The sequence below is a fragment of the Onychomys torridus genome, chromosome 6 (genome assembly GCF_903995425.1).
Source record: "Onychomys torridus chromosome 6, mOncTor1.1, whole genome shotgun sequence".
Lineage (NCBI taxonomy): Eukaryota > Metazoa > Chordata > Mammalia > Rodentia > Cricetidae > Onychomys > Onychomys torridus.
The window spans coordinates 44,259,942-44,281,330 of record NC_050448.1 but is presented as its reverse complement, the minus strand read 5'-3'; the positions used below and the strand labels follow the sequence as shown (position 1 = coordinate 44,281,330).

Below are 21,389 nucleotides of genomic sequence, written 5' to 3'. Positions count from 1 at the left end.
ACTTCTGGGGTGGATCAAATCTTACAGCCATGTCATTTTTTAAATGGTTTACATTACATTTAAACCACTGCAAGCACATTCTTATGTTTAGATCATTATGCTGAGAAATCCTGTCCCTTAGACATCATGATTCTGTCAAATACATTTAGTCATCACTCTAAGCTTTGTAGAATCAGAACATTTGTCAGGCAAGCCTAGATTCTTTCCCCCAGAGTTACATGCAAAATAATCAGCCCTTACTAGATTTTAGTCCCCAGTTTGTGGCCACTTTCCCTACCTATCAGCACATTGTTATTAAACATTTTGCTTCCTGCTTTGCTTTGAACTCCTCATTGGAATTTCTCACTAAGTCCCCAAAAATGTGTTTAATTTTGGCTTTTTATTCCAAATCCTTTTTGGACTACTTTTATCAATAGTTTTCTTTCTTATTAACTTAGCTTTCTTCCAGATAACTTCAAGTGAGATCATCTCTTTATCCAATCATCAACTTTTCAGTACACTCTTACTCCATGCCCAACCCACCTTCCAGTTCTCTTGGATATTTTAAAACAGTGAAACAAATTGGGCAAACAGTATTACTTCATCTAAAATATTAGACACCTACAAAATGGTACCTCTGTATCATCCCACCCCATACTCCACAGGGCTCAGGAAGAGAAGAGGGATGATTGTAAGACCCAAAGGTCAGGAAGATTGAGAGAAAAACAGAGTCTTGTGGACATGACAGGCTCCTGAACTCATGAATTCCCAGCAGCCGTGGTTGCTGCCCAAGACCTGTGCAAGATCAAGCCAGTCAACATTCCAGGATGAAAGAGGGAGGAGTTTATAAGCCCCTGCCCCTAGTTGAGGAGCAGCATTTATTTATTTTATTTTTTATGTGTGTGAGTGTGTTGCTGGCATGTATGTATAACACATGCATGCCTGGTGACTTTAGAGGTAAGAAGAAGGCATTGGGCAGGGCAGTGGTGGTGCATGCCTTTAATCCCAGCACTCGGGAGGCAGAGCCAGGTGGATCTCTGTGAGTTTGAGGCCAGCCTGGGCTACAGAGTGAGATCTAGGACAGGCATCAAAACTACACAGAGAAACCTGTCTCAAAAAGCAAATAAATAAATAAATAAATAAATAAATAAATGAATGAATGAATGAATGAATGAAAAATAAAAATGAAGAAGGCATTGGATACCTGAGACTCAATTCTAGAGGCTTGTGAGCCACCGTATGAGTACTGGGAATTGAAATTGGGTCCTCTGCAATAGAACAAGTGCTCTTAACCACTGAGCCAACTTTCCAGCCTTCAATATGAAGTTATTAAAAAGACAAAAAAAATGAGGACACAAAGTTGAAAGCTGGTGAAGAGGTGAAAATGGATCTGACAGGAATTGAGGGAAAAATAGGAAGTGAATATGGTCAAAATACATTGTATGAAATTCTAAAAGAGTTGATAGAATGTTGTATTTTTAAAAAGAAATAACAAAGTCATAAAGAAAGAAAAAGGGAAGGAAGGGAGGGAGGGAGGGAGGGAGGGAGGGAGGGAGGAAGGAAGGAAGGAAGGAAGCTTGGCACAATAGAAATGTTTGCATATTTCTTTCCAGTACAATTGCCCTCCCTTAGACCCTTAAGTTAACCTGTAGCTGGACTATGGCATTCAGTCATGGATTGTTTAACTTCTGGATTAGAAATGCATGACTCAAAAATTATTAGTAGAAAATAACTTTTATGTAAGTTATTATATTACACTTTTATATAATGCTTAACAACTAGAAAAATTTTCCAGTTATTTGGTGTGTCTCATAATATCTGAAACGCACAGATCTCTAAAAACAGTTGTTTTTCTTTATACCAAGAACCTTAGAAGTATATAAAAACTAGAAAAGGTTTTAAATTTCGTATAAATGCTATCATAGCTTTGATACTATTTTAATTTATCTAGCATGGCACGTGTAGTTTCATGCATTTAGGGGATGTAATGTTCCAGTATATGAACATACCACTATTTATTTATCCATTCTCATTTTTGATCGACTTTCACTACTTAAATCGTGCTACAAACATTCTTGTTGTTGATTATTTTGGCAAATATGCATTTTACAGGTCTCAGTATAAAGTAAAACGACTGCATTTAGAGATCCTTGGACTTCCGGTATTATAACATGCACCAAATCGCTTTCTAATGTGAAGGGTGTGTAAAGGCTCCGGCTGCTCTCTTCATCAGGTCCTGCACCTGTCAGATGTTAAAACTTAGTTTTGACCTAAATAAGTCTAGTGAAGCAGTATGCAAGTGCTAATCAGATCAGTAACTCATTACTAGTGAGGGCAACTATTTTTCATGTGTCCGTGTGGTAGGTACCACTCGGGTCTGTATAAGTAAGTGCCGTTTCTAGATCTACTCTCTCTTTCTCCTTTGTTGTAGGGAGGGGTATTGAGATGGTCCTACTTTACAGAGTGAGGCTGGCCGAGCACTGTCTGTGGAGTCCAAGTAGACTTGAACTAGATCCTGTTGTCCCAGCCTCTCAGGTTGTAGGATTACAGGTGTGCGGCACCACACCTGGCTTGTTTTCTTTTTTTTTCTTTCAAGGGCTTTAACGTTCTTTTCGGTTGTTACACTGATTCTTTGTTACTTATGCATGCTGTACATGGAGCATTCCAGAACGCAGCTTGTCCCTTACTGTGTAGGCCTGGTAAGACAAGCTAAAGATGACATTCTTTTTAAAAAAAAAAAAAAAATCTTTACTTTTTTCAGGTGAATGTAACACAATTACTTTATTTGTTCGTGTTGTATGTATGACGGATGTGGTAGGAGTGAGCATAGGTGTGAAAGTCAGAGAACAACTTTTTATAATCCATTCTCTCCTTCCACTTTCCATGAGTCCAGGGACGAACTCAGATCATTGGTCAGTAAGCGCTTTCCCGCTTAGCCATCTCACCGACCCTTCATACATTTTTTTTCTTAGTGATTTTATATCCACCAAACTTAATCCACTATCCTATAATTCTGACAATCTGTCTATGTACATTTTGTGGGGGATGGAGCCAAGTTGAGAGCACTGGCTGCCTTTTCTGAAGACCCAGGTCAGTTCCAGCACCCATGGGGTAGCCCACAACCATGCTTGACTCTAGTTCTAGAGAACCCGCTCAGCGCCCTCCTCTCGCCTCCATGAGCACCAGGCACAGAAGTGCTGTGCAGACATACATGCAGGCAAAACATTCACACACATAAAATTAAAAATCACGTTTGAAATGCAGTGAAAGAATTCACACACAAAGAAGGTGAATGATTTCTGAGACGCTGAGATGCCATTGTAAAACACAAGGCACTGGGGGACACGTCTCCACTGGGGAGGGAACTGGGGTTGAGGAACAGGGTTAAAAGGGCTTATGGGGCTCGGCTCTGCCCCGTCAGCTTGTTTTCTACATCTTTTGTACCGAGTCTATGCCTTGTCTTTTAAATTAATGGAAATCAATTTAATTAATGGCTCAGTGGTTAAGAGCACTCAGTTCTTCCAAACTGAGGTTTGGATTCCAGCCCCGATGTGGCAGATCATAACCATCTATAACTCTAGGGGATCTGATACCTTCTTTGTCCTCTTCAGGCATTTATGTGTTGTATGGGTGTATACGCATGTGGAATACCCGTACACATAAAATGGAAAAAAAAAAAAACTTTAAAAATATTTAAATCTAAAAGTTTAAATGGTTTAAGTTTCTAATTTTAGAAGGAAAATTGTAGGTGGATTTTTCTGTCCTACCAGCCAGCTCCCGAATCATGACACAGAGACTTATTATAAATAATAAAAGCTTGGCCAATAGCTTAGGCTGTTTCTAACTAGTTCTTATAACTTAAATTAACCCATTTTTATTAGTTTACATGTGGCTTGTGGCTATTAGCTCTCCTCCTGCACATCTGCTTTCTCTGCATCTGGCTGGCAACCCCACATTCTTCTTCCCATGTTCTTTCTGCCACAAAAATCCTACCTAGTTATTGGCTGTTCAGCTTTTTATTAAACCAACCAGAGTGATACATCTTCACTGTTTGCAAAAAGATTATTCCATAACATTCCCCCCTTTTGTTTAAATAAAAAGGAAAGGTTTTAACTCTAACACAGTAAAACTATATACAATAAGAACAATTATCAGATAAGAATTACATTTACAATGTCCAGTCCATTTGTATTTGGCAGATTTTTTGTATTACGGTTCTAAAAATTGGCTGTCCAGCTTTTTATTAAACCAACCAGAGTGACACATCTTCACAGTGTACAAAAGTTTATTCCACAACAGGAAAAAAAAATCACAAAACTCAAAAAGCTTGATTGATTTAACTGTCTAAAACTCTTAGTCTGTTAATAAACAGCAATTTTGAAAAGGAGTGATGAAGCATGAACAGATTTATAACTCAAATGTTGCCTTAATATCCTTAGTAGGAGAAAATATTCTTCCAAAGGAGGAAAACAAAGAAAATGAAGTCAGCTTAGGAAAAATAGATTTAACACTCATTGCCCAGTTCCCAATGGAGGAAACACAAATGGCCAATAAACACATGAAGAGGCATTCTCGCTTTGATTTAAGAAAGTGCCTACGCCAACCAGTAATGAGATACTGTTTTCCACTGATCAAATTAGCAAAAATTAAAGATGCTTTGGTTCCTGCAAAAGCATGATGAAGAGATTATATTTTCACCCAGACAATGGAAGTTTAAATTAGTGAGATCTTTCTGGAAGGTAGTTTAATGGCATATAGTAGGAGCCTCAAAATTATTCCTGTCTTTTGCCTCAGAAAATTACTCTTGTGGAAAAAGAAATCTGGGCTACAGGTAATCACAGGTTCGAGATGTTTATTGCCCCTATTATAACACTAGTAAAAAATAATGTTACAAGTGAGAACTCCCAGTTGGCCAACTGAGTGGGATGGTGCAGGCATCTGAATGCTTGTCTACTTACAGTCTCCCATTCTGTGAGACTCCCAATGTGGTGTTCAGTCAGACACACTTTCCAACTCAAAGCAATAAGCATTTTTGTTGTATGTTTGTTTTTTCACATTTAAAATTTGTAAGGGATCATATTTTTTTCTTAGTAAAGATGATGACATATTTGGAAGGTAATTAAGACAGAGAGATGGAAGGAAATTTGGGTGGGGAAAGCTAACCTGGGTTTGTTACTTATTTGAGTTGAAAGGGAAGAAATGAAACACTGTGTTCTACTGGATTCTGAAAAAGAGCTGATAAGGGAAAATTATAAAGCAGTATGACTAAAACATCACTATGAAAAGACGTAACTTCTAATCTTGTATGGACTTGAAACTGAAATGGCCTGAAGAGTCACCTGCTTGCACACTAATGATCCCGCTCCTCTGGCCAGCTGTCACCTTCCCTTTTGTTAGTGACAGCAGGTGCTTGGGTGTATGTTCTGTCTCTTCCACAAGAGGAAGGCCAACTGTAAAGGGCTTTACAGCCTTGCTCCTCAGCACATGGTGACCGACACATGGCATTTTCAAAATGACTCATTACTGCTTCCTTTTAAGGGCAACTAACCTCTTAGACTGCTTATTAACTCAAAGGTTTTCTTTCTAAATAGGATTACCAAACTAATAATAATGACCAGGCAGTGGTTGAAATCTGTATCACAAGGATCACAACAGCCATCAGAGAGACGGAATCTATTGAAAAGCATGCCAGGGCCCTGGTGGGACTGTGGGATTCCTGCTTGGAACACAACCTGAGACCTGCAGGGAAAGATGAAGATACTCCACATGCAAAAATCGCATCTGACATCATGAGCTGCATCTTGCAGGTATGCCACTGTGTGACAGCAGGCGATTCGATACTGTGTTGGCAGCTTATGTGAACATGATGCCTCTGAACTGAGAGGCAATTTTGTGTGCCTCTTAGATACTGTAAAAAGACACCATAAACCACTGATAGATTAAACCAGCAGGATGCTAAGTAATAAACTGAGAAAATCCTACTGAGTCCCTGCTGTGTGTGAGCTATATGATAAAGAATTCACAGCATTGCAGGCACATTCAGCCATGCTCAGCTTTATATGTGGATGCTAGAGGTTTGAACCTGGGCCCTCATGCTTGTACAGTAAACGCTTCTGTCTACTGAGCCATCTCCCCAGCCTGACTAACTCATTTTATTTCCCTATGTACTGTGACTACCCATCTGTTCTACACATAAGACATTGGCAAACCCATGTCTTTAAGTCTCTTTGCCCTTTGTAAATCAAAGGTAGCAATGCCCACCATTTGGTACGATGAGACATGGAGGTGACATGGCATGTGAAGTGCTTTACCTATGACAATTGCAGTTCAGTCAGTCAGTGATCAGTAAACATGGTGATCTGTAGCTAGCAAACAAATCCACAGCCTCGTAGGCCACTAGGAAGAAGTTTCTGGCTAACTCCAACTAGGACACAAAAAGGTTAAAATCTCACACTACAGACTGGTGATGGTGGATGAACATGAAGAAGGACCTTCATCACAAAGCTTTCTATATGTGCTGTCGACACGATGTGGAGCACCTAATTCAAACCACAACTTACCCAGGGCTAGGAGCTTCCTCTGACCAAGTTACTGTATGGATTCAGTTGTTGCCCATCTCCTAGAGAAAGCCTGAAATGAAAGATACACAAGACATTCTGCTGTCTAAAACAAATACAGACTTGGAGAGGGCAGTGAGGTGAAATGTGGCACAGGGTATTATAACTATCGGCATAGTTGATACACTAAAATGAAACTCCAGAGAACTGACAGACGTCTCAGAGCTAATACCTATGGTAGCATTGTGTTCCCCAGAATATTGTGCACCCCAATAAACTTATCTGGGGGTCAGAGAACAGAACAGCCATAATATGAAACATAGGTTTAGGCAGTAGTAGCACATGCCTTTAATCCTAGCATTCCAGAGGCAGAGATCCATCAGGATCTCTGTGAGTTCAAAGCCACACTGGAACCAGCCAGGCATGGTAACAAGCGCTTTTAATCCCAGGAAGTGATGGCAGAAAGGTATTTAAGGCGTGAGGATGAGGAACTAGAGCTGGTTAAGCTTTCAGGCTGTGAGTAGCATTTGGATGAGGACTCAGTCTGAGGAAACAGGATCAGTTGAGGAATTGGTGAGGTGAGATTGTGGCTTGTTCTGCTACTCTGATCTTCCAGCATTCACCCCAATACCTGGCTTCAGGTTTGTTTTTATTAATAAGACCATTTAAGATTCATGCTACAAATACCTGATTTTAATTAACCTCATCATATGAGTCACTTTTCCTCAACCACCTTGTTTAGGAGACCCGATGTCATATGTTAATCAGCTTTGTGATATCTACTGTCTCACCGCAGTTACCGCTGTGGGAGAGCCTATGAAGAGGGAAATAATCCAAGATGGCTGACAAGGGGTCTAAAAGGGACTAGAAGTAATCCACGAATCAGGAAGCATATGTTTTCCTGTTGTAAAAGGACCTAATATCTAGCTTCCTTGATTGCACGCACACTGCTTGTGTAGGCTTCCTCAGTCAACACTGTGTGAAAGCTTTGAGTGAAAGGACCTCGGATGGCATATTTCCTTCAGAATTCTTATGGGGGAAACTGGTTGTTTAAAGTTAGAAGTTTGCTCAGCAAGCAATCCCCTCTCTATTATTTACCTGTAGGGTGATCTTGGACAAATTCACACTTTTGTGTCTTTATTGCTTCATCTATAAAGTACAGATTAGAGGAGTAATTGCCTTGTGGTTTTGTTGTGATGAAAAAAAAATGACCAGATAGTAAATAAAATAAAATAATAAAAACATTTGGGATATAGGCAATACCATGTGATCATTAACGCCTGCTGATACTATCATCTGCAGGATATCACTCTCTTTTTATTGTTATTTTGCCTGTGTGTGTTTCGTGTGTATGCAAAGGCTAGTAGTTGACTTTGGGTATCTTCCTTCGTTGTGGTTGACATTGGGTATCTTCCTTCATTGTGGTTGATATTGGGTATCTTCCTTCCTTGTAGTTGACATTGGGTATCTTCCTTCACTGTGGTTGACTTTGGGTATCTTCCTTCATTGTAGTTGACTTTGTGTATCTTCTTTCATTGTGGTTGACATTGGGTATCTTCCTTCATTGTGGTTGACTTTGAGTATCTTCTTTCATTGTGGTTGACTTTGGGTATCTTCCTTCACTGTGGTTGACATTGGGTATCATCTTCCTTCATTGTGCTTCACTTTATTGAGTCAGGATCTCTTGATGAAACCAGAGCTAACCAGCTTGCCCCTGTCTACACCTCCAAGTGCTAGGGTAAGAGGCAAGCCACCACACCTACCTAGCTTTCCTGTGGGTTTAGGGGGCCCCTAACTAGGATCCTCATATTTATGTGGCAAGTGCTTTATCCACTAGGCCATCACCCAACCCAGCATTCGACTCTTTACAACAAGCTGTAATTCAGTAATTACAACCATTGGTGATTGTTTGCCTGTCTCTACTCTCCCCAAATTATGTTTGCTTTTTTTCATGGAGGTAGTCCTGGCACCTAAATAGCACTTGGCAAACAGTAGGTGCTCAGTAGCATTTACTGAATGAAGTAATATATGGGCTCAGGAGCAGTAACGATCCTGTGGTTTCCTTAGCAACTAGGCTTCTCTCCAGTGGGCTTCTGGACATAGTCCTTGAACAGGAGGATGAAATGTGAAGCATGGGGACAAATCAACAAACAGGCCTGCTCCCTTCTCACCTTTCAAGAACCCACTGAGAAAACCAGATGACTGTGTCAATTAGATTTCTAGATAGCTATACTGGTAAGAATCAAGCAGTCTGTCTGTTTGATGAAGTTGGAGCCCTATTTTAATAAGTGAAGCTGAACATCTCTTGAGATTGTTGCTTTTCTATGGCTCCAGTTGAATTCAATCCCTGGGGACAGAAGGCCTCTCTGTTGCTGTCACCCAGGATCTATATCTCTTCTGCTTTGCTTTATTCTTTCCAGTTCTAAAACACTCAGAAAGGTTCCCAGAGTACATTTTCAAAAGGAAAATCTCTACCAAGAGCTCAAATGGTGCTAATCAAGTTGAGAAATGGAATCCTTGGCATCGTGGAACAAGGCCCTCTTGTTTCAAGGCTCCAGTGAGGTGTAGCAGTCCACAGGAGTAGGTTAATTGCCATACTGCAGTGCCCTCCATTTGTTCCCTGAGCTCTGAACTTGGAAGATAATATTCACACCAGCCTGCTCACATCTGTGCTGAGGGCCAAACTCCGTCATAGGCTGTGGCATTATCAGCTGCTGTTAAAGTGGTTTATTTGTTGTAGAATGGTGACCACAGGACTTTCTCTGCCTGCGTCCCATTAGCAGCCCTGTGATCCAAATAACTCTAAAGATAAAAATGACTTGCTGGGCCCAAATCTACTGCATTAGAGTGCCTTTGAAATGAAGCTCAGCCGCTGGGGTGAAGTTGTTTGTTATCTGTTAGGTGCCTGGGATTCTTCTTTGTCCATGTCATCCTGGCTTCCAGCCCCTTACTCACATCCTGTTGTCCTCAGCAGGGCTTGTGGCTTTTGATATGGTAGAGGCTGTCTAGACACTGTTTTGAGATGGAGTGCCTTTGGTGGTAACCGCTCAGAATTTAGATGATTTCTTTGCTTTTTGCTTAATGTTTTACTTTTTGTTTCATTTGAGAGATTTCCAAATGATACACATGGGGAGAAGACAAAAAATCGAGTTTGTCAGAGTTCATTTTGCTTTTGATTTTTAGTGATGACATTATACACTTGAGGGGAGGATTTTGTGTTGGATCCACACGTCAGAGGCATCCAGAACCGTTCTAAAAAGAATACGGTCTGATTGGGTCAGAAGGCCTATTCTTTCAGTGCTCTTGCCAAGGGCTAGCTCACTCCTGAGCTGAACACAGGAAAGAATGTTCCATTCATCTGATCCCTCCTTGTGTTTGTCGTGTGCTCACAGTGAGCAGGCCCCTCCTGCTGCCACCCCCTTTGGTTTTTATACATTACACATACATATGCTTGAGACCACAGTGCACACCTTTAATCCCAGCACTGAGGAGGCAGAGGCAGGCAAATCTATGTGAGTTTGAGGTCAGCCTGGTCTATGTAGTGAGTTCAAGGCCAGCCAGAGCTACATAGTGAGACTCCCATCTAAAATAAATAAATAACAAAAAATTTAAAAGTGCCTGAAGATCTATTCCTCCAATAGAAGACATGTACCTTTCTACTTTCAAGTTATTCTTGGCAAAAGACTCCATGTGGCAAAAGTCCCTTTGACATGAAGTTCTTTTTTGGAAAGTTCTCAATGTTAGGGCTTTGACCAGTTGTTGTAGAGACAAGTTTAACTGTCAGATGTAGCAGGAATCTTAAAGAGTCTTATTAACAAAATCAAACCTGAGGCCAGTTATTGGGGTGAATGCTGGAAGATCAGAGAAGCAGAACAAGCTACAGCTACCTCACCTCGCCAGTTCCTCAGCTGATCCTGTTTTCTCAGACTGGAAGCCTCTGAGTCTTATCCAAATGAATCTCAGCTGAACTGCTGCTCCAAAGCCTAAAAGCTTAACCAGCCAAATGCTTCTAGTTTCTGGTCTTCATGCCTTATATATCTTTCCTTTGTCTGCCACCACTCCCTGGGATTAAAGGCTCACTTCTTGGGATTAAAGGTGTGTGTCACCATTTCTGGATGTTTCCAATGTGGCCTTGAACTCACAGAGATCCAGAGGGATTTCTGCCTCTGGAATGCTAGGATTAAAGGCGTGTGCTACCATTACCTAACCTCTGTTTAATATTGTGGCTGTTCCGTTCTCTGACCCCAGATAAGTTTATTGGGGATGCACAATATTTTGGGGAACATAATACCACCACAGTCAGAAGCCTCCATGTAATGGAGAGATTGGATGGCTATGAACACAGCCCAGGACAGACTGGGGGCTAGGGTAGCATCCGGTGCTATGACAGAAGTAACGTGAATGTGAATCCAGAGAAGCAACAATATAGCATCACTGAGAAAAGTAAAAACCTTGCTGAACACCACATCCTGAAGAGTGTATTAGCAAAAGGAAGATGGATCACTATTTTGACATGCATACTCAAGTGTTAATCAGAGCAGGTGTTAGAGACTGAATTTGATGGATGAAATGTTCTGGTCATCACAGATGATTGTAGAATACGTGTGCTATTTTAACCAGGTTCTACTGTGGTCTTGATGGGATACATTTCAGTATCTCTTTGAGCTCACCTGATCTCAGGAAACTGGTTTCTGGCCTGGCCTCTGGTACCTTGATAATGTGAGAGGGACTTTTGATCTGACCCAAAAAAAAAAAAAAAAAGTCTCCTGCTGTAGATGAGTCCCTTGGCTTCACTATTATGTGTCAGCCTTCTAGACATCCCTTGGTGTGAGTTGGCCTCAGTAGATCCAAGCAATTCTATGTGGATGAGTACTGGGCCTGGGAAGAAGGGAGGCTTCATGACTTACTACATCAGCAATGGCCAGTCCAATCAGGCCCATATATACTTGCCAGAAGGTGGGGAAGGCAGACCAAGATAATCAGATAAGCCATCAGAGAATTCTCAAGGCAGACCATGGTCTTGACTCTGTATATGGAAAATCGATGGAATACAGGAATGAGTTAAAACACATTAGCCATTTTGTTTGTGTGCGTGTTTGTTTGTTTGTTCCTAGTGACTAGGAAAATAGGAGTACTTAAGCAAAATATATTTAATTGGCTTGTTTTGAAATATTTAGGAATGGAGATGGGCTAGGCACATGGAACTCAAATGTTAAGAGGACCTGATTTCTTCCAGCTTGCCTCTCTGACCCTGTATTTCCTCAAGTTTCATTCAGGTTCTCTCCTGCCTACTGAGGTCACGTGATAGTGACACCCATAAACTGTTAGTACCTTGACTCCAGTAGGAAAATCACAATCACAGAGTCCTCTGAAAACTCCTTAATGAAATTTGTTCAAGGCTTATTCTTGAGCCATTATTTGAACCAGGGAAACGTGGCTCTCTGCTAGGCTGAGTCACTTAATCACTCTTGAGACCAAGGGTAGAAATACCATCAATAGAAGAACTGAAAAACTCCTGAAGGAGGAGTTAATGTGAAATATCCAAAATAAGGAAAGCAAGACACTGGGCAAGGTTTAGTGAGTCTGAGGTCTGGAGGTGTAAAGGAAACCATCACAATACCATTTTCTGTCACTTTAGGAAGTTTTATGGACTCAGAGTGTTCCAGAGTTATTGCTCCCAACTCACTGAGTGTCTTAGCTACCCCCTAACTTTTCCTTTACTTGATTCACATACTCAGTGTGAACAGCTGGCTCATTGGGCACTGGCACTGTCATTGTGTACTGTTGACTGTCTTGGACCCACAGCTACATGTCATGGTCATTCACAAAACCCTAAAATAGATGGCATCTGGATAGGCACGGAATGTTCAGACCTGTACTTACACCAGGTTTTAATCCACTCAGAAACTAACTGAAAACTGAATGTGAGAGCTTTGCCTCTTTCAGAAAAGAGTTCATATCTTGATGATGCCTTGTAATTTAGCCCCAGACCAAAATTAATTGTGATAGAAGTGAGCAAATTTTCATGTGTTCAGTCAGCTTCTATATTCCTACTGGTGAGGCATCTGTTCAAACCTTTTGTCCCTTTTCTCCTTTGGCTGTATGTCTTCTTCTTACTGATTCCAAGTTTGTTTGTATGTATATATTCTAGTAATGGTTAGCCCTGTTTGAATAAATGGATCACAAATACGTGTCCTTTGGATTATCTTTTTATTCTCTTAGAATATCACTGAGTTAGAAGTCCTTATCCACTTTATATTCCTTTTTTTATGGTAATGTTTTAGTTAGATTTGAGGAACTTCTCACTGACCCAAAGCCACTGGGGACATTGAATATGTTCTTTTCTCACCTTTTCTTTATTTTTTACTATTAGATAGGCAATTTATTTTTGTTTTGGTTGCCATAATGGTAGTGGTCAAGACACTGTTTTCTCCTATTAAGTGTCCTTTTTGACTTAATCACCTTATATCTAAGATATTGTGATGTTGCTCAGAGATGCTGTTTATCAGTGGCAATCTTGGCCTCATGTTCCTTCTTTGGTCTTTATTATAGGGTTTGTTATATTCCATACCATCTAAGGATATAACATTCCCTTTAAGCTACTAAGAATGCTTCAAAAATGAAGACCCAGCCTTAGCACTTTTCTAGTCAGGATGCAAGCTCAGCTGCCATAGCAAAAGCCCCCAAAGAACAGTCAGTTAAACTACACAGGGCATTTTTATCTCTCATCAGACAATTCAGAAGTGTCAGTCCAGGGCTGATATGGAGGCTTCTCTTTTCTCTGAACTACACACAGTTTCTAACTCATGGTCCTAAACCACCACTTCAGTCCTTGTTAGTGGATCCTTGTTCCAACTAGATTTAAAGGGAAAAATGAATTAAAAAGCCAAGTCACATCATGCTAATAGTAGCCAAAAGGTTGAACACATTAAGCCTTCCTTGTCTCATTGTCTAAAGCTTTGCATGTGGCCACATCTGATTGCAAAGAAAGTGGAAAATGCTGTCTGCAATCATGTGGCTATCCCCAGCAGAAACCCAGAAACCGATTACTAAATTAAAAGGAAAACCCATTTACTGTTGGAGAGGTAGAAGTTTCTATCCCATCACCCTTGCCCACCGCTCCAGGCTTCCCTTCAATGACCATAATCTGATCCTTGTAGTAACCTAGACATTGTCGTAACCTCAACAGTTACTCAGTATATGCCCTATTTAGAGTGTAGTCATTATTTGACCTTCTCTCCAAGGTCATTGATCCTTAAGCAGCCTGGAGAGTCTTCTTGTGCCAGTCAGTTGATATTGTGTCTACCCTGAGACCTACTTATCAGAGACTGCTCACTGGGAAAATGTGATGACAGTCACTGTTACAAACGATCTGGAGAGTTGGGTAACATCTCAGCCATCTAGAGGGTGACAAAGACCCGAGTAGACTCCAGAGTCTGTTTTCTGTCACATGCCCTTCCCAACACATTGTGTTTGCAGTGACAGCCATCACCACGTATCCACATTATCTTCTTTCTTCCTCCCTACTCCCTGCCTGTGTATGTGTGCTATATGCATGTGTGCATGTTTGTGTGTGTCTGTGTGTCTGTATGTCTGTGTATGTGTCTGCATGTGGACAGAGGGTGATACTGGGTGTCTTCCTCTGTTGCTGTGCTCTTTTTTATTTATTTGCTTTTTTAAGATTTATGTATTTATTATGTATACAGTGTTCTACCTGTGTGTCAGATCTCATTACAGATGGTTGTGAGCCACCATGTGGTTGCTGGGAATTGAACTCAGGGCCACGGGAAGAGCAGCCGGTGCTCTTAACCACTGAGCCGTCTCTCCAGCCCGCTCTTATTTATTGAGACGAGGTCTCTCACTGACCATGAAACTCACCAATTTGACAAGACTATCAGGTAGCAAGCCCTGGGAATCCTCCCGTGTCTGCTTTCCCAGTGCTGGGATTACAGGAACCTGCCACCATGTTCAGCTTTTTATGTGGGTGATAGGTGATGGCCATAACTTAGCCTAATTACATGTATTCACTTGTTATTCAGTCTATCATGTTTACTAAGGACCTACCATAAGCATAAAATTGTTAGAAGTAGTAGAAAGTGCCACCCATGGATGGAATAACTAGTATATTTCACACAGGGAAAAGCAACCCCTTTTATTTATAATGATATAGCAATATGAAGTCAGCTCCCAAACACATTGCATGTAAACAGTTCTGCCCATAGTCAGTCTGTGTGGTAGGGATGGTGGTTGTGAATACATACAATTTATCTATAATGATCTCCTAATTATCTAAGTGCCTTGGCAGCATTTGTTATGAGTCACAGAATAAATAAGAGAATTATTTCAGAATCTAAAATGCCTTCAGGTTTTAGCCTTATATTTATTTTTTCTTTTGAATATCATTAACTAAAATGTTAGCATTTTTAACTGACAGAGTGTACTGTGTTTCAATCATTACTTGTAATGTGCAATGATGTCAAGACCACTAGTATTTCTGTCATTTGTCCTGACAAGCTTTAAATATTAGCGCTTGTCCTATACAAATGTTTTTGGTACCCATTATCAGATCTTCAGTCCTCTTCCAGCCAGAGGGTGTCAAGAAAGACTTCTAGAGGAATGGAGGCCTTAGCTGGGACTGAAGTGATGAGTTCATCTATCTATGTGAACTCACTCACCGTTTTAACTGCACTGTGTGAACGTGTAATATTTCTATGTCCACATCTAGCTAACTATACCTTACAGTGCTCTCCACTTCCATTCATGTTGTTGAAAATGATATAATTTCATTCTTTCTTATGAGCAAATAGTATTCATGTATGCATGTATCACATCTTCTTGATTGATTCTAAAAGACAAACTGTTGTAGATTGTTGTTTGGCTCTTTTGGGGGGGCCTGCAACCCAGCTCCCAAATAAATCACACATGGAGGCTTATTCTTACTTATGAATGCCCAGCCTTAGCTTGGCTTAGTTTCTAGCCAGCTTTCCTTAAATTGACCCGTCTATCTTTTGCATCTGGGTTTTTCCCATTCTCTAACTTTCGTAAATCTTACTCTTACTCCATGGCTTGCTGTATAGCTGGGTGGCTGTTCCCTGGAGTCCTCCTCCTTCTCTGGCTCCTAGATCTTAGACCCCTTTCCTCCCAGAGTTCTCCCTCTACATATTCTCTCCGCCAGTCAGCCCCGCCTATCCTTTCTCATGTCTTGCTATTGGCCAGTTCTTTATTAGACCATCAGGTGTTTTACCCAGGCACAGTAACACAGCTTCACAGAGTTAAACAAATGTAACATAAACAAAAGTAACACACCTTAAAATAATATTCTACTACAACAGACATCAAGCTTGTCAACATTCCTTCGGTTGTTTTTCTCAAATGTAAATCTGATGCTCTGTCCCTCCCCTTGACCCCTGTCTGCCCTCAGGTTAATTCCCAACTCTTCAGCCTCCTTGTATATACCCAGGTCCATTGGCCTTACCACTGCTGATTTCCCTGCAGAACACTACAGCCACACTGAGTTACCCACAGCTCCCTAGGAGACCACGTTCTCCCTCACCTCTGCACCTCCACAATGGCTTTTCCTTCTCCAGTCTTTACCTCACCATCACCCAGCTACCCTAACCCATCCCTTCAGTCCCAGCTAAGGCACCCATTCCTCTAGAAGTCTTTCTTGACCCCTCCAAGCTAGATGGGTGCTGCTTAGCAACCTGCACCTCACAGGTTGAACCTCCGGTGAATGCTGTCAGCTGCCCCTAATCTTCCTATGTGACCAAGGGGGCCGCATGCTGTGTAAACAGAGCAGGACCTGTGTTTCCACAGCTGCACTTGAGGAGCCCAGCAAATACTTTTGAGATGAATGAATAACGAATGTTTGTTGCCTTCTCATATTTCCTCAGAATTACAACCGGACTCCTGTGATGGTCTTAGCCGTCCCCATTGCAGTGAAATTCCTCCACAGAGGTAACAAGGAGCTGTGTAGGAACATGTCCAACTACCTATCCCTGGCTGCCATCACCAAGGCCGATCTCCTGGCTGATCACATCGAAGGGATAATAAAGAGCATACTCCAAGGTACAGTTCAAGAACTGAGCTGGGATGTGTTTAAAAGAAACTCAGTGAATTGCTCATGGCCCCTGTGAGTGAGGCCTAGTACACAAAGGGGTGAGTGAGATTTTTTTTTGTCCTCTGCTGATGGTTGACTTGCGATCTTGCCATAATGTCTCCTGGGCCAGTTGAGTATGTTTCTTTACCTGGAAAATAAAGTACGTAGAGTCAATAAGAAAGTATGAGCTTCCTGACAGTCCTGTGATTCTCAGTCCAGAAAGCTGTGTAGCCCATGATTCCTGTCAAAGTGTCCAATTCCTGCTGTGGAGAGCTCATTCTGCAACAGGGATCTCCGTGGTTGATTTAAAAACAGTCTTTCTTTTCATTTTTGAAATTAAGAAGTATCCTTGGTTGCATAAAATACACAGAGCCGGGTTTGGTGGCACATGCCTTTAATCTCAACCTGGGAGGCAGAGGCAGGGGCATCTTTGTGAGGATCACCTCCTCTATATAATGAGTTCTAGGACAGCTGGAGCTACATAGTGAAGTCTTGTCCAAAAAAAAAAAATCAAAACAAAAGATAAAATACACAGGAAGACATATGATGACCTCTCTAACTCAAATATGACTTGAAACTAATTTACAAGTGCATTAAATACTACCAAAATAAATAAATAAGGACATCTTTGTTATTATATCATTTTAATAAAGGAGTTCAAACTAATTCACACATAATATGTCCTTTTTTAGGGGGGTGGGTCTTATCTATCTGAAACCTTGTTTTCTTCCTTCCTTCCTTTCTCTCTCTCTCTCTCTCTCTTTCTTTCTTTTTTTTAAGGTATTTCAGGTCAGAGGACAGTATATCAAATGACTTGGTATGCATCCAGATATTCCCATTCCTCACTGATAAAAATGCATGAAGTCCACAGGCATTGCTGCCCATAGATTTATTCAGACCGGACAGGCTCAACTTTTGCAAAGTGCTCCTGTGCTCTTAGTCCGAGGGTTTCTTGGAGTCTCCAAGAACGTCCTAAATGTGCTCTGTGCCCAGTGTACCCAGGCCAGCCCACAGTCTATGTCCTTTTGACCAGGCTTCTTAGCTTAGTACACTGTGGTAGCATTCTCCTCATGACTGTTCCCAACAGGGGCCATGTGGAGGCTCCATGCTGCCCTGCCAGAATGCTGGCCTCTGCCCTCATGCAGTTCCTCACCTGAAGGAAGCTTCAGGAGCCATGAGTCCACGTGGCAGCCTCTGGCGGCAGAACAGCAATCATTCTCCCTGGTGTTACACCTTGGTTACACTTTTGTAGACAGTTGCTGATTTCAGGTACTATGCTGCTTTGCTGGTTTGCAGTAAGATAGGGAGCACACTCTTCCAGATATGTGGCTCAGTGGTAGACCCAGATGAACAAGGCAAGAGGTTAAATCCCCATTGCTGAGGCTGAGGGGGGGGGGAGTACTCCCTTTCCTGAAATCTGAAATTAACTGTCCATCCATGCATAGCCCCTATCCCACCCTATCTTCTCCCACACCCCACTTCACCCTACTCCCTCTAGCATTCTTGGAATGCCTACTGCCTGCCAAGGAGGAAGGTTTTGTCCTCACCTCAAGCTCAAGTATCAGACACTCTTGTAAGGAGGCTCCTCCATGTCACCAAAGACTCCTGGCCAGGCTATCCCACTGTCTGCCAGATGCCCAGATATGTCTGACCACCAGGGATGGTGAAGTGTGTCGCTCAGCCTGTGCTTCTTCGCAAAGATTGGCCATTAGTAATATTAGTCAGTGGTTTTATTCCTAATTTTCTTTGGCTTCAGGATCAAATTGCTAATTTTACTTCCCATGTAATTGAATTTGATGCAAGTCCAGAAAAGCAATTATGCTTTTATTTTTACCACCTTGAAAACTTTTTTTAAAAAATTATAAAAACTACAAACACACCAGGCATTTAAAAACTATGGGAAGTAGACTTGTGAGCAACAGATTTATGAATTCTCTCTTTCAGGCTGCCAGGAGCTTAGCTCATACTTTTAAGGCTTTTTAAATGTTATTTCAATAACAAAGAGATCTTGGAAACACAAAATCAACTACAAGTGCACTGCAAGCATTTGAAATAAACAAATAATTTGGTTTATTTGATCTGGCACTCTGAAAATTGCCAGAGAATCAATAGTAACTTGACCTATGAATGGATGGGGCTGCATATTCCAGGGTTTTGATTTTGAGGGCTGACAGGACTATAAAGCTCCATCCACTGTTCATGTGAGTTGCAGAGCAAAAGGGATTTTGAGTAGTGAGTTCTTTGCTCTGCAAGTCTCCATTTGATGCTCCCTGTGAGCAGCTTTAGTGAGCTCCTTGGGGGTCTCTCTTCATTGCGTGTAGTGTTGCCACCGTTACTGTTGTCTTTGATCTGTCATCGTCTTCTTTGATCTGAAGTATCCTAATCTTTAGGCTGTTGCCTTTGATCTGGGACTATCGTCTTTGATCTATAGTATCCCAATCTTCATTCTCCTGGACGTCTACTCTTACAAAAAGGTTAGTGGTCATCTGTTCAATGACGATACATACATCTGTACAGTGACTTTATAATAATAAAGTCAGACAATTTTCACGTCAAACGTTGTGTTAATGCATTTGAGCAAACTAGATCAGCATTATTGTGAGAACTGCAAAACAGAAATCCTATTATCCATTTCCTGGGCAGTAACACTTTAAGTAACAAAAAAACAAAACAAAACAAAACAAAACAAAACAAAAAACAAAAACAAAAACAAAACCCTTGGTATAAATGGCTTAGTGGAGAGGAGAAAGAAAAGGAGGAGAAAGAAGAAGATAAAGAAGAAGGGGAAAATAGAGGAGAAAGGAAAGGGAGAAGGAGGAGGAGAAACAGAGAGAGGGAGAAAAAAGAGGAGACAGAGGAAGAGGAAGGTGAAAAGAGGAGAAGGAGGAAGAAGAGAGAAAGGAAAAGGAAGAAGAAGAAGAAGGGGAAGAAAGAGAAAGAGGGAAGAAAAGAAGAGGAGGGTGAAGAAGAGGAGCCACTCTATTGGCACGTGAAAGGTTCATGGCGTGGGCCTCATTGGTGACTCTGAAAGCTGTGGCTAAGCATCTTCTGCTGTATTGCTTTGCTTTTACGTCCCACAGCGTGCCCAGCTCACATCACTGTGAACACCAATTGCACAGAGTCCATATCCAATCTGATTTTCTGTGTTCGATCCAACTCTGGCAACCTGACTGTTTCTGAACTGACACATCATCATTGCAGGTAGATACTGTCTATCAGTTGTCTGCTAAGATCATGAGTGACCTCAGAAAAGGAGCTGGCAATGGACTGCAGCAAACCCACATGAGTGGAGAGTTAGGGAGGAGTGGATCCCAGAAAATGGGGCAGGCTGCTGTGTGGATGAACAGAGGCTGTGTGGAAGCCACAAATGCCCACCATGCCATTTTATACACAAGCAGCTAACTAGAATTAAACCCTGGCCATTTCACCTCAAAGCTACCTCTGCTGTTGAATCCCAGCTTCATTGAATATTGGTTGTGATTGTATTTTTTCCACTGAATCTTGGTTGTGCCTGTATTTTTCTGAGCACTGGTTTCTTCTTGTGTAAATTGAGATGTTCAGACAATGGCATAACACCACAGCTTAGTTTGTTCTCGATGGATATTAGCTAAGATGGTGGTGGTAACAATTATTTCAGCCTGCCTATATTTGAGTATTTTAGTGCCAGGAGACCCACTGTTTCTTGTGTAAACCTACATCTTTATGGAGTATTTGGTTCTTAAGATGAATTAGATGTTCTTTCCTTGTGGCCTTTCATTTTTGGCTAAAGCCTTCCTCTTGGGTCTCTTTGGTGTGATGAGCTTTCAAAGATGGAGCATCACTTCTCATGTCTCATGTCTGTACCCTTGTTTTCTTCTCCAGTCATAACAAGCAGGTTCCCTGCTAGTTCACTGACTCAGCCAAAGATGACTTAATTCTGAGTCACTTTGCAAGATGTCCTCTGGTCCCTTCCATGTGGCCTGCCCTCTTGAATTCTCTCTTGTTTTCTTGTCAGCACTGGGCAGTGTATAGCTCATTGCTGATCATAATCATAATAGTCTAAGCTGTCTCCATAAGGACTAAATGGATGTCTCTCTGTTTAGAAGCTTAATGCAACCTTAAATTGAAGTTGTTTCTTTTAGTCAGCCAGCCACACAGTCATATCTTTATTTCTACTGATCTCAACCACTACATCTTCAAAGGTTTTCTTTTTTAAACACACACACACACACACACACACACACACACACGCAGGCTAGTTATTTTAGTATATTCAGCAATTTCTTCTGTGTTCTTGGTTTTAAGTCAATCTTTTAAGCTTCACATAGTACTTACATTTTAAACTATTTACTGTTTTTTCCCCCATGGGATTCAGCTCAATGCTTTTCCAGGGCAAGGCTTACAAAATATGTTTCTTGCATTTCAATGTGTTTGCATTTCTTCCGAGGTCTTTGTCAACTATAAATTCCTTGGTTGGTGCCACTCTTTCGTCAAAACACCAGTTCAAAGGTTGACCCTGTAAGGTTCAGGCTGTGCCAGTACTGGCTACCTTGAGACTTGGCTCATCATAGTCTACTGATTATAGTTTTCAAAATTGTATTGTATATTGCAAATCAAATTCCTCATATATGTTTATAATTCAACTATGAGAAACTATATGAGATGGGATTGTATATTTATGCCTAAAGGAAAATGTTTGAATAATTCTAAGCCAAGTTTTATAATTTTTCCTTATTACTGGGTAGGTAGGTTTAGCTTAATTAAATCTAAGTACA

General features: G+C 41.2%; 1 protein-coding gene across 1 annotated transcript in view; it reads left to right on the top strand.

The window, feature by feature from the left end:
- Veph1 (ventricular zone expressed PH domain containing 1) overlaps window positions 1–21,389 on the top strand; it is a 205,886-nt gene that overhangs the window by 13,612 nt on the left and 170,885 nt on the right. Inside the window, exons 3-4 of the mRNA XM_036189338.1 lie at window positions 5,571–5,786; window positions 16,430–16,604. Of these exons, the coding sequence (XP_036045231.1) occupies window positions 5,571–5,786; window positions 16,430–16,604 (391 nt within the window). The remainder of the gene's footprint in view (window positions 1–5,570; window positions 5,787–16,429; window positions 16,605–21,389) is intronic.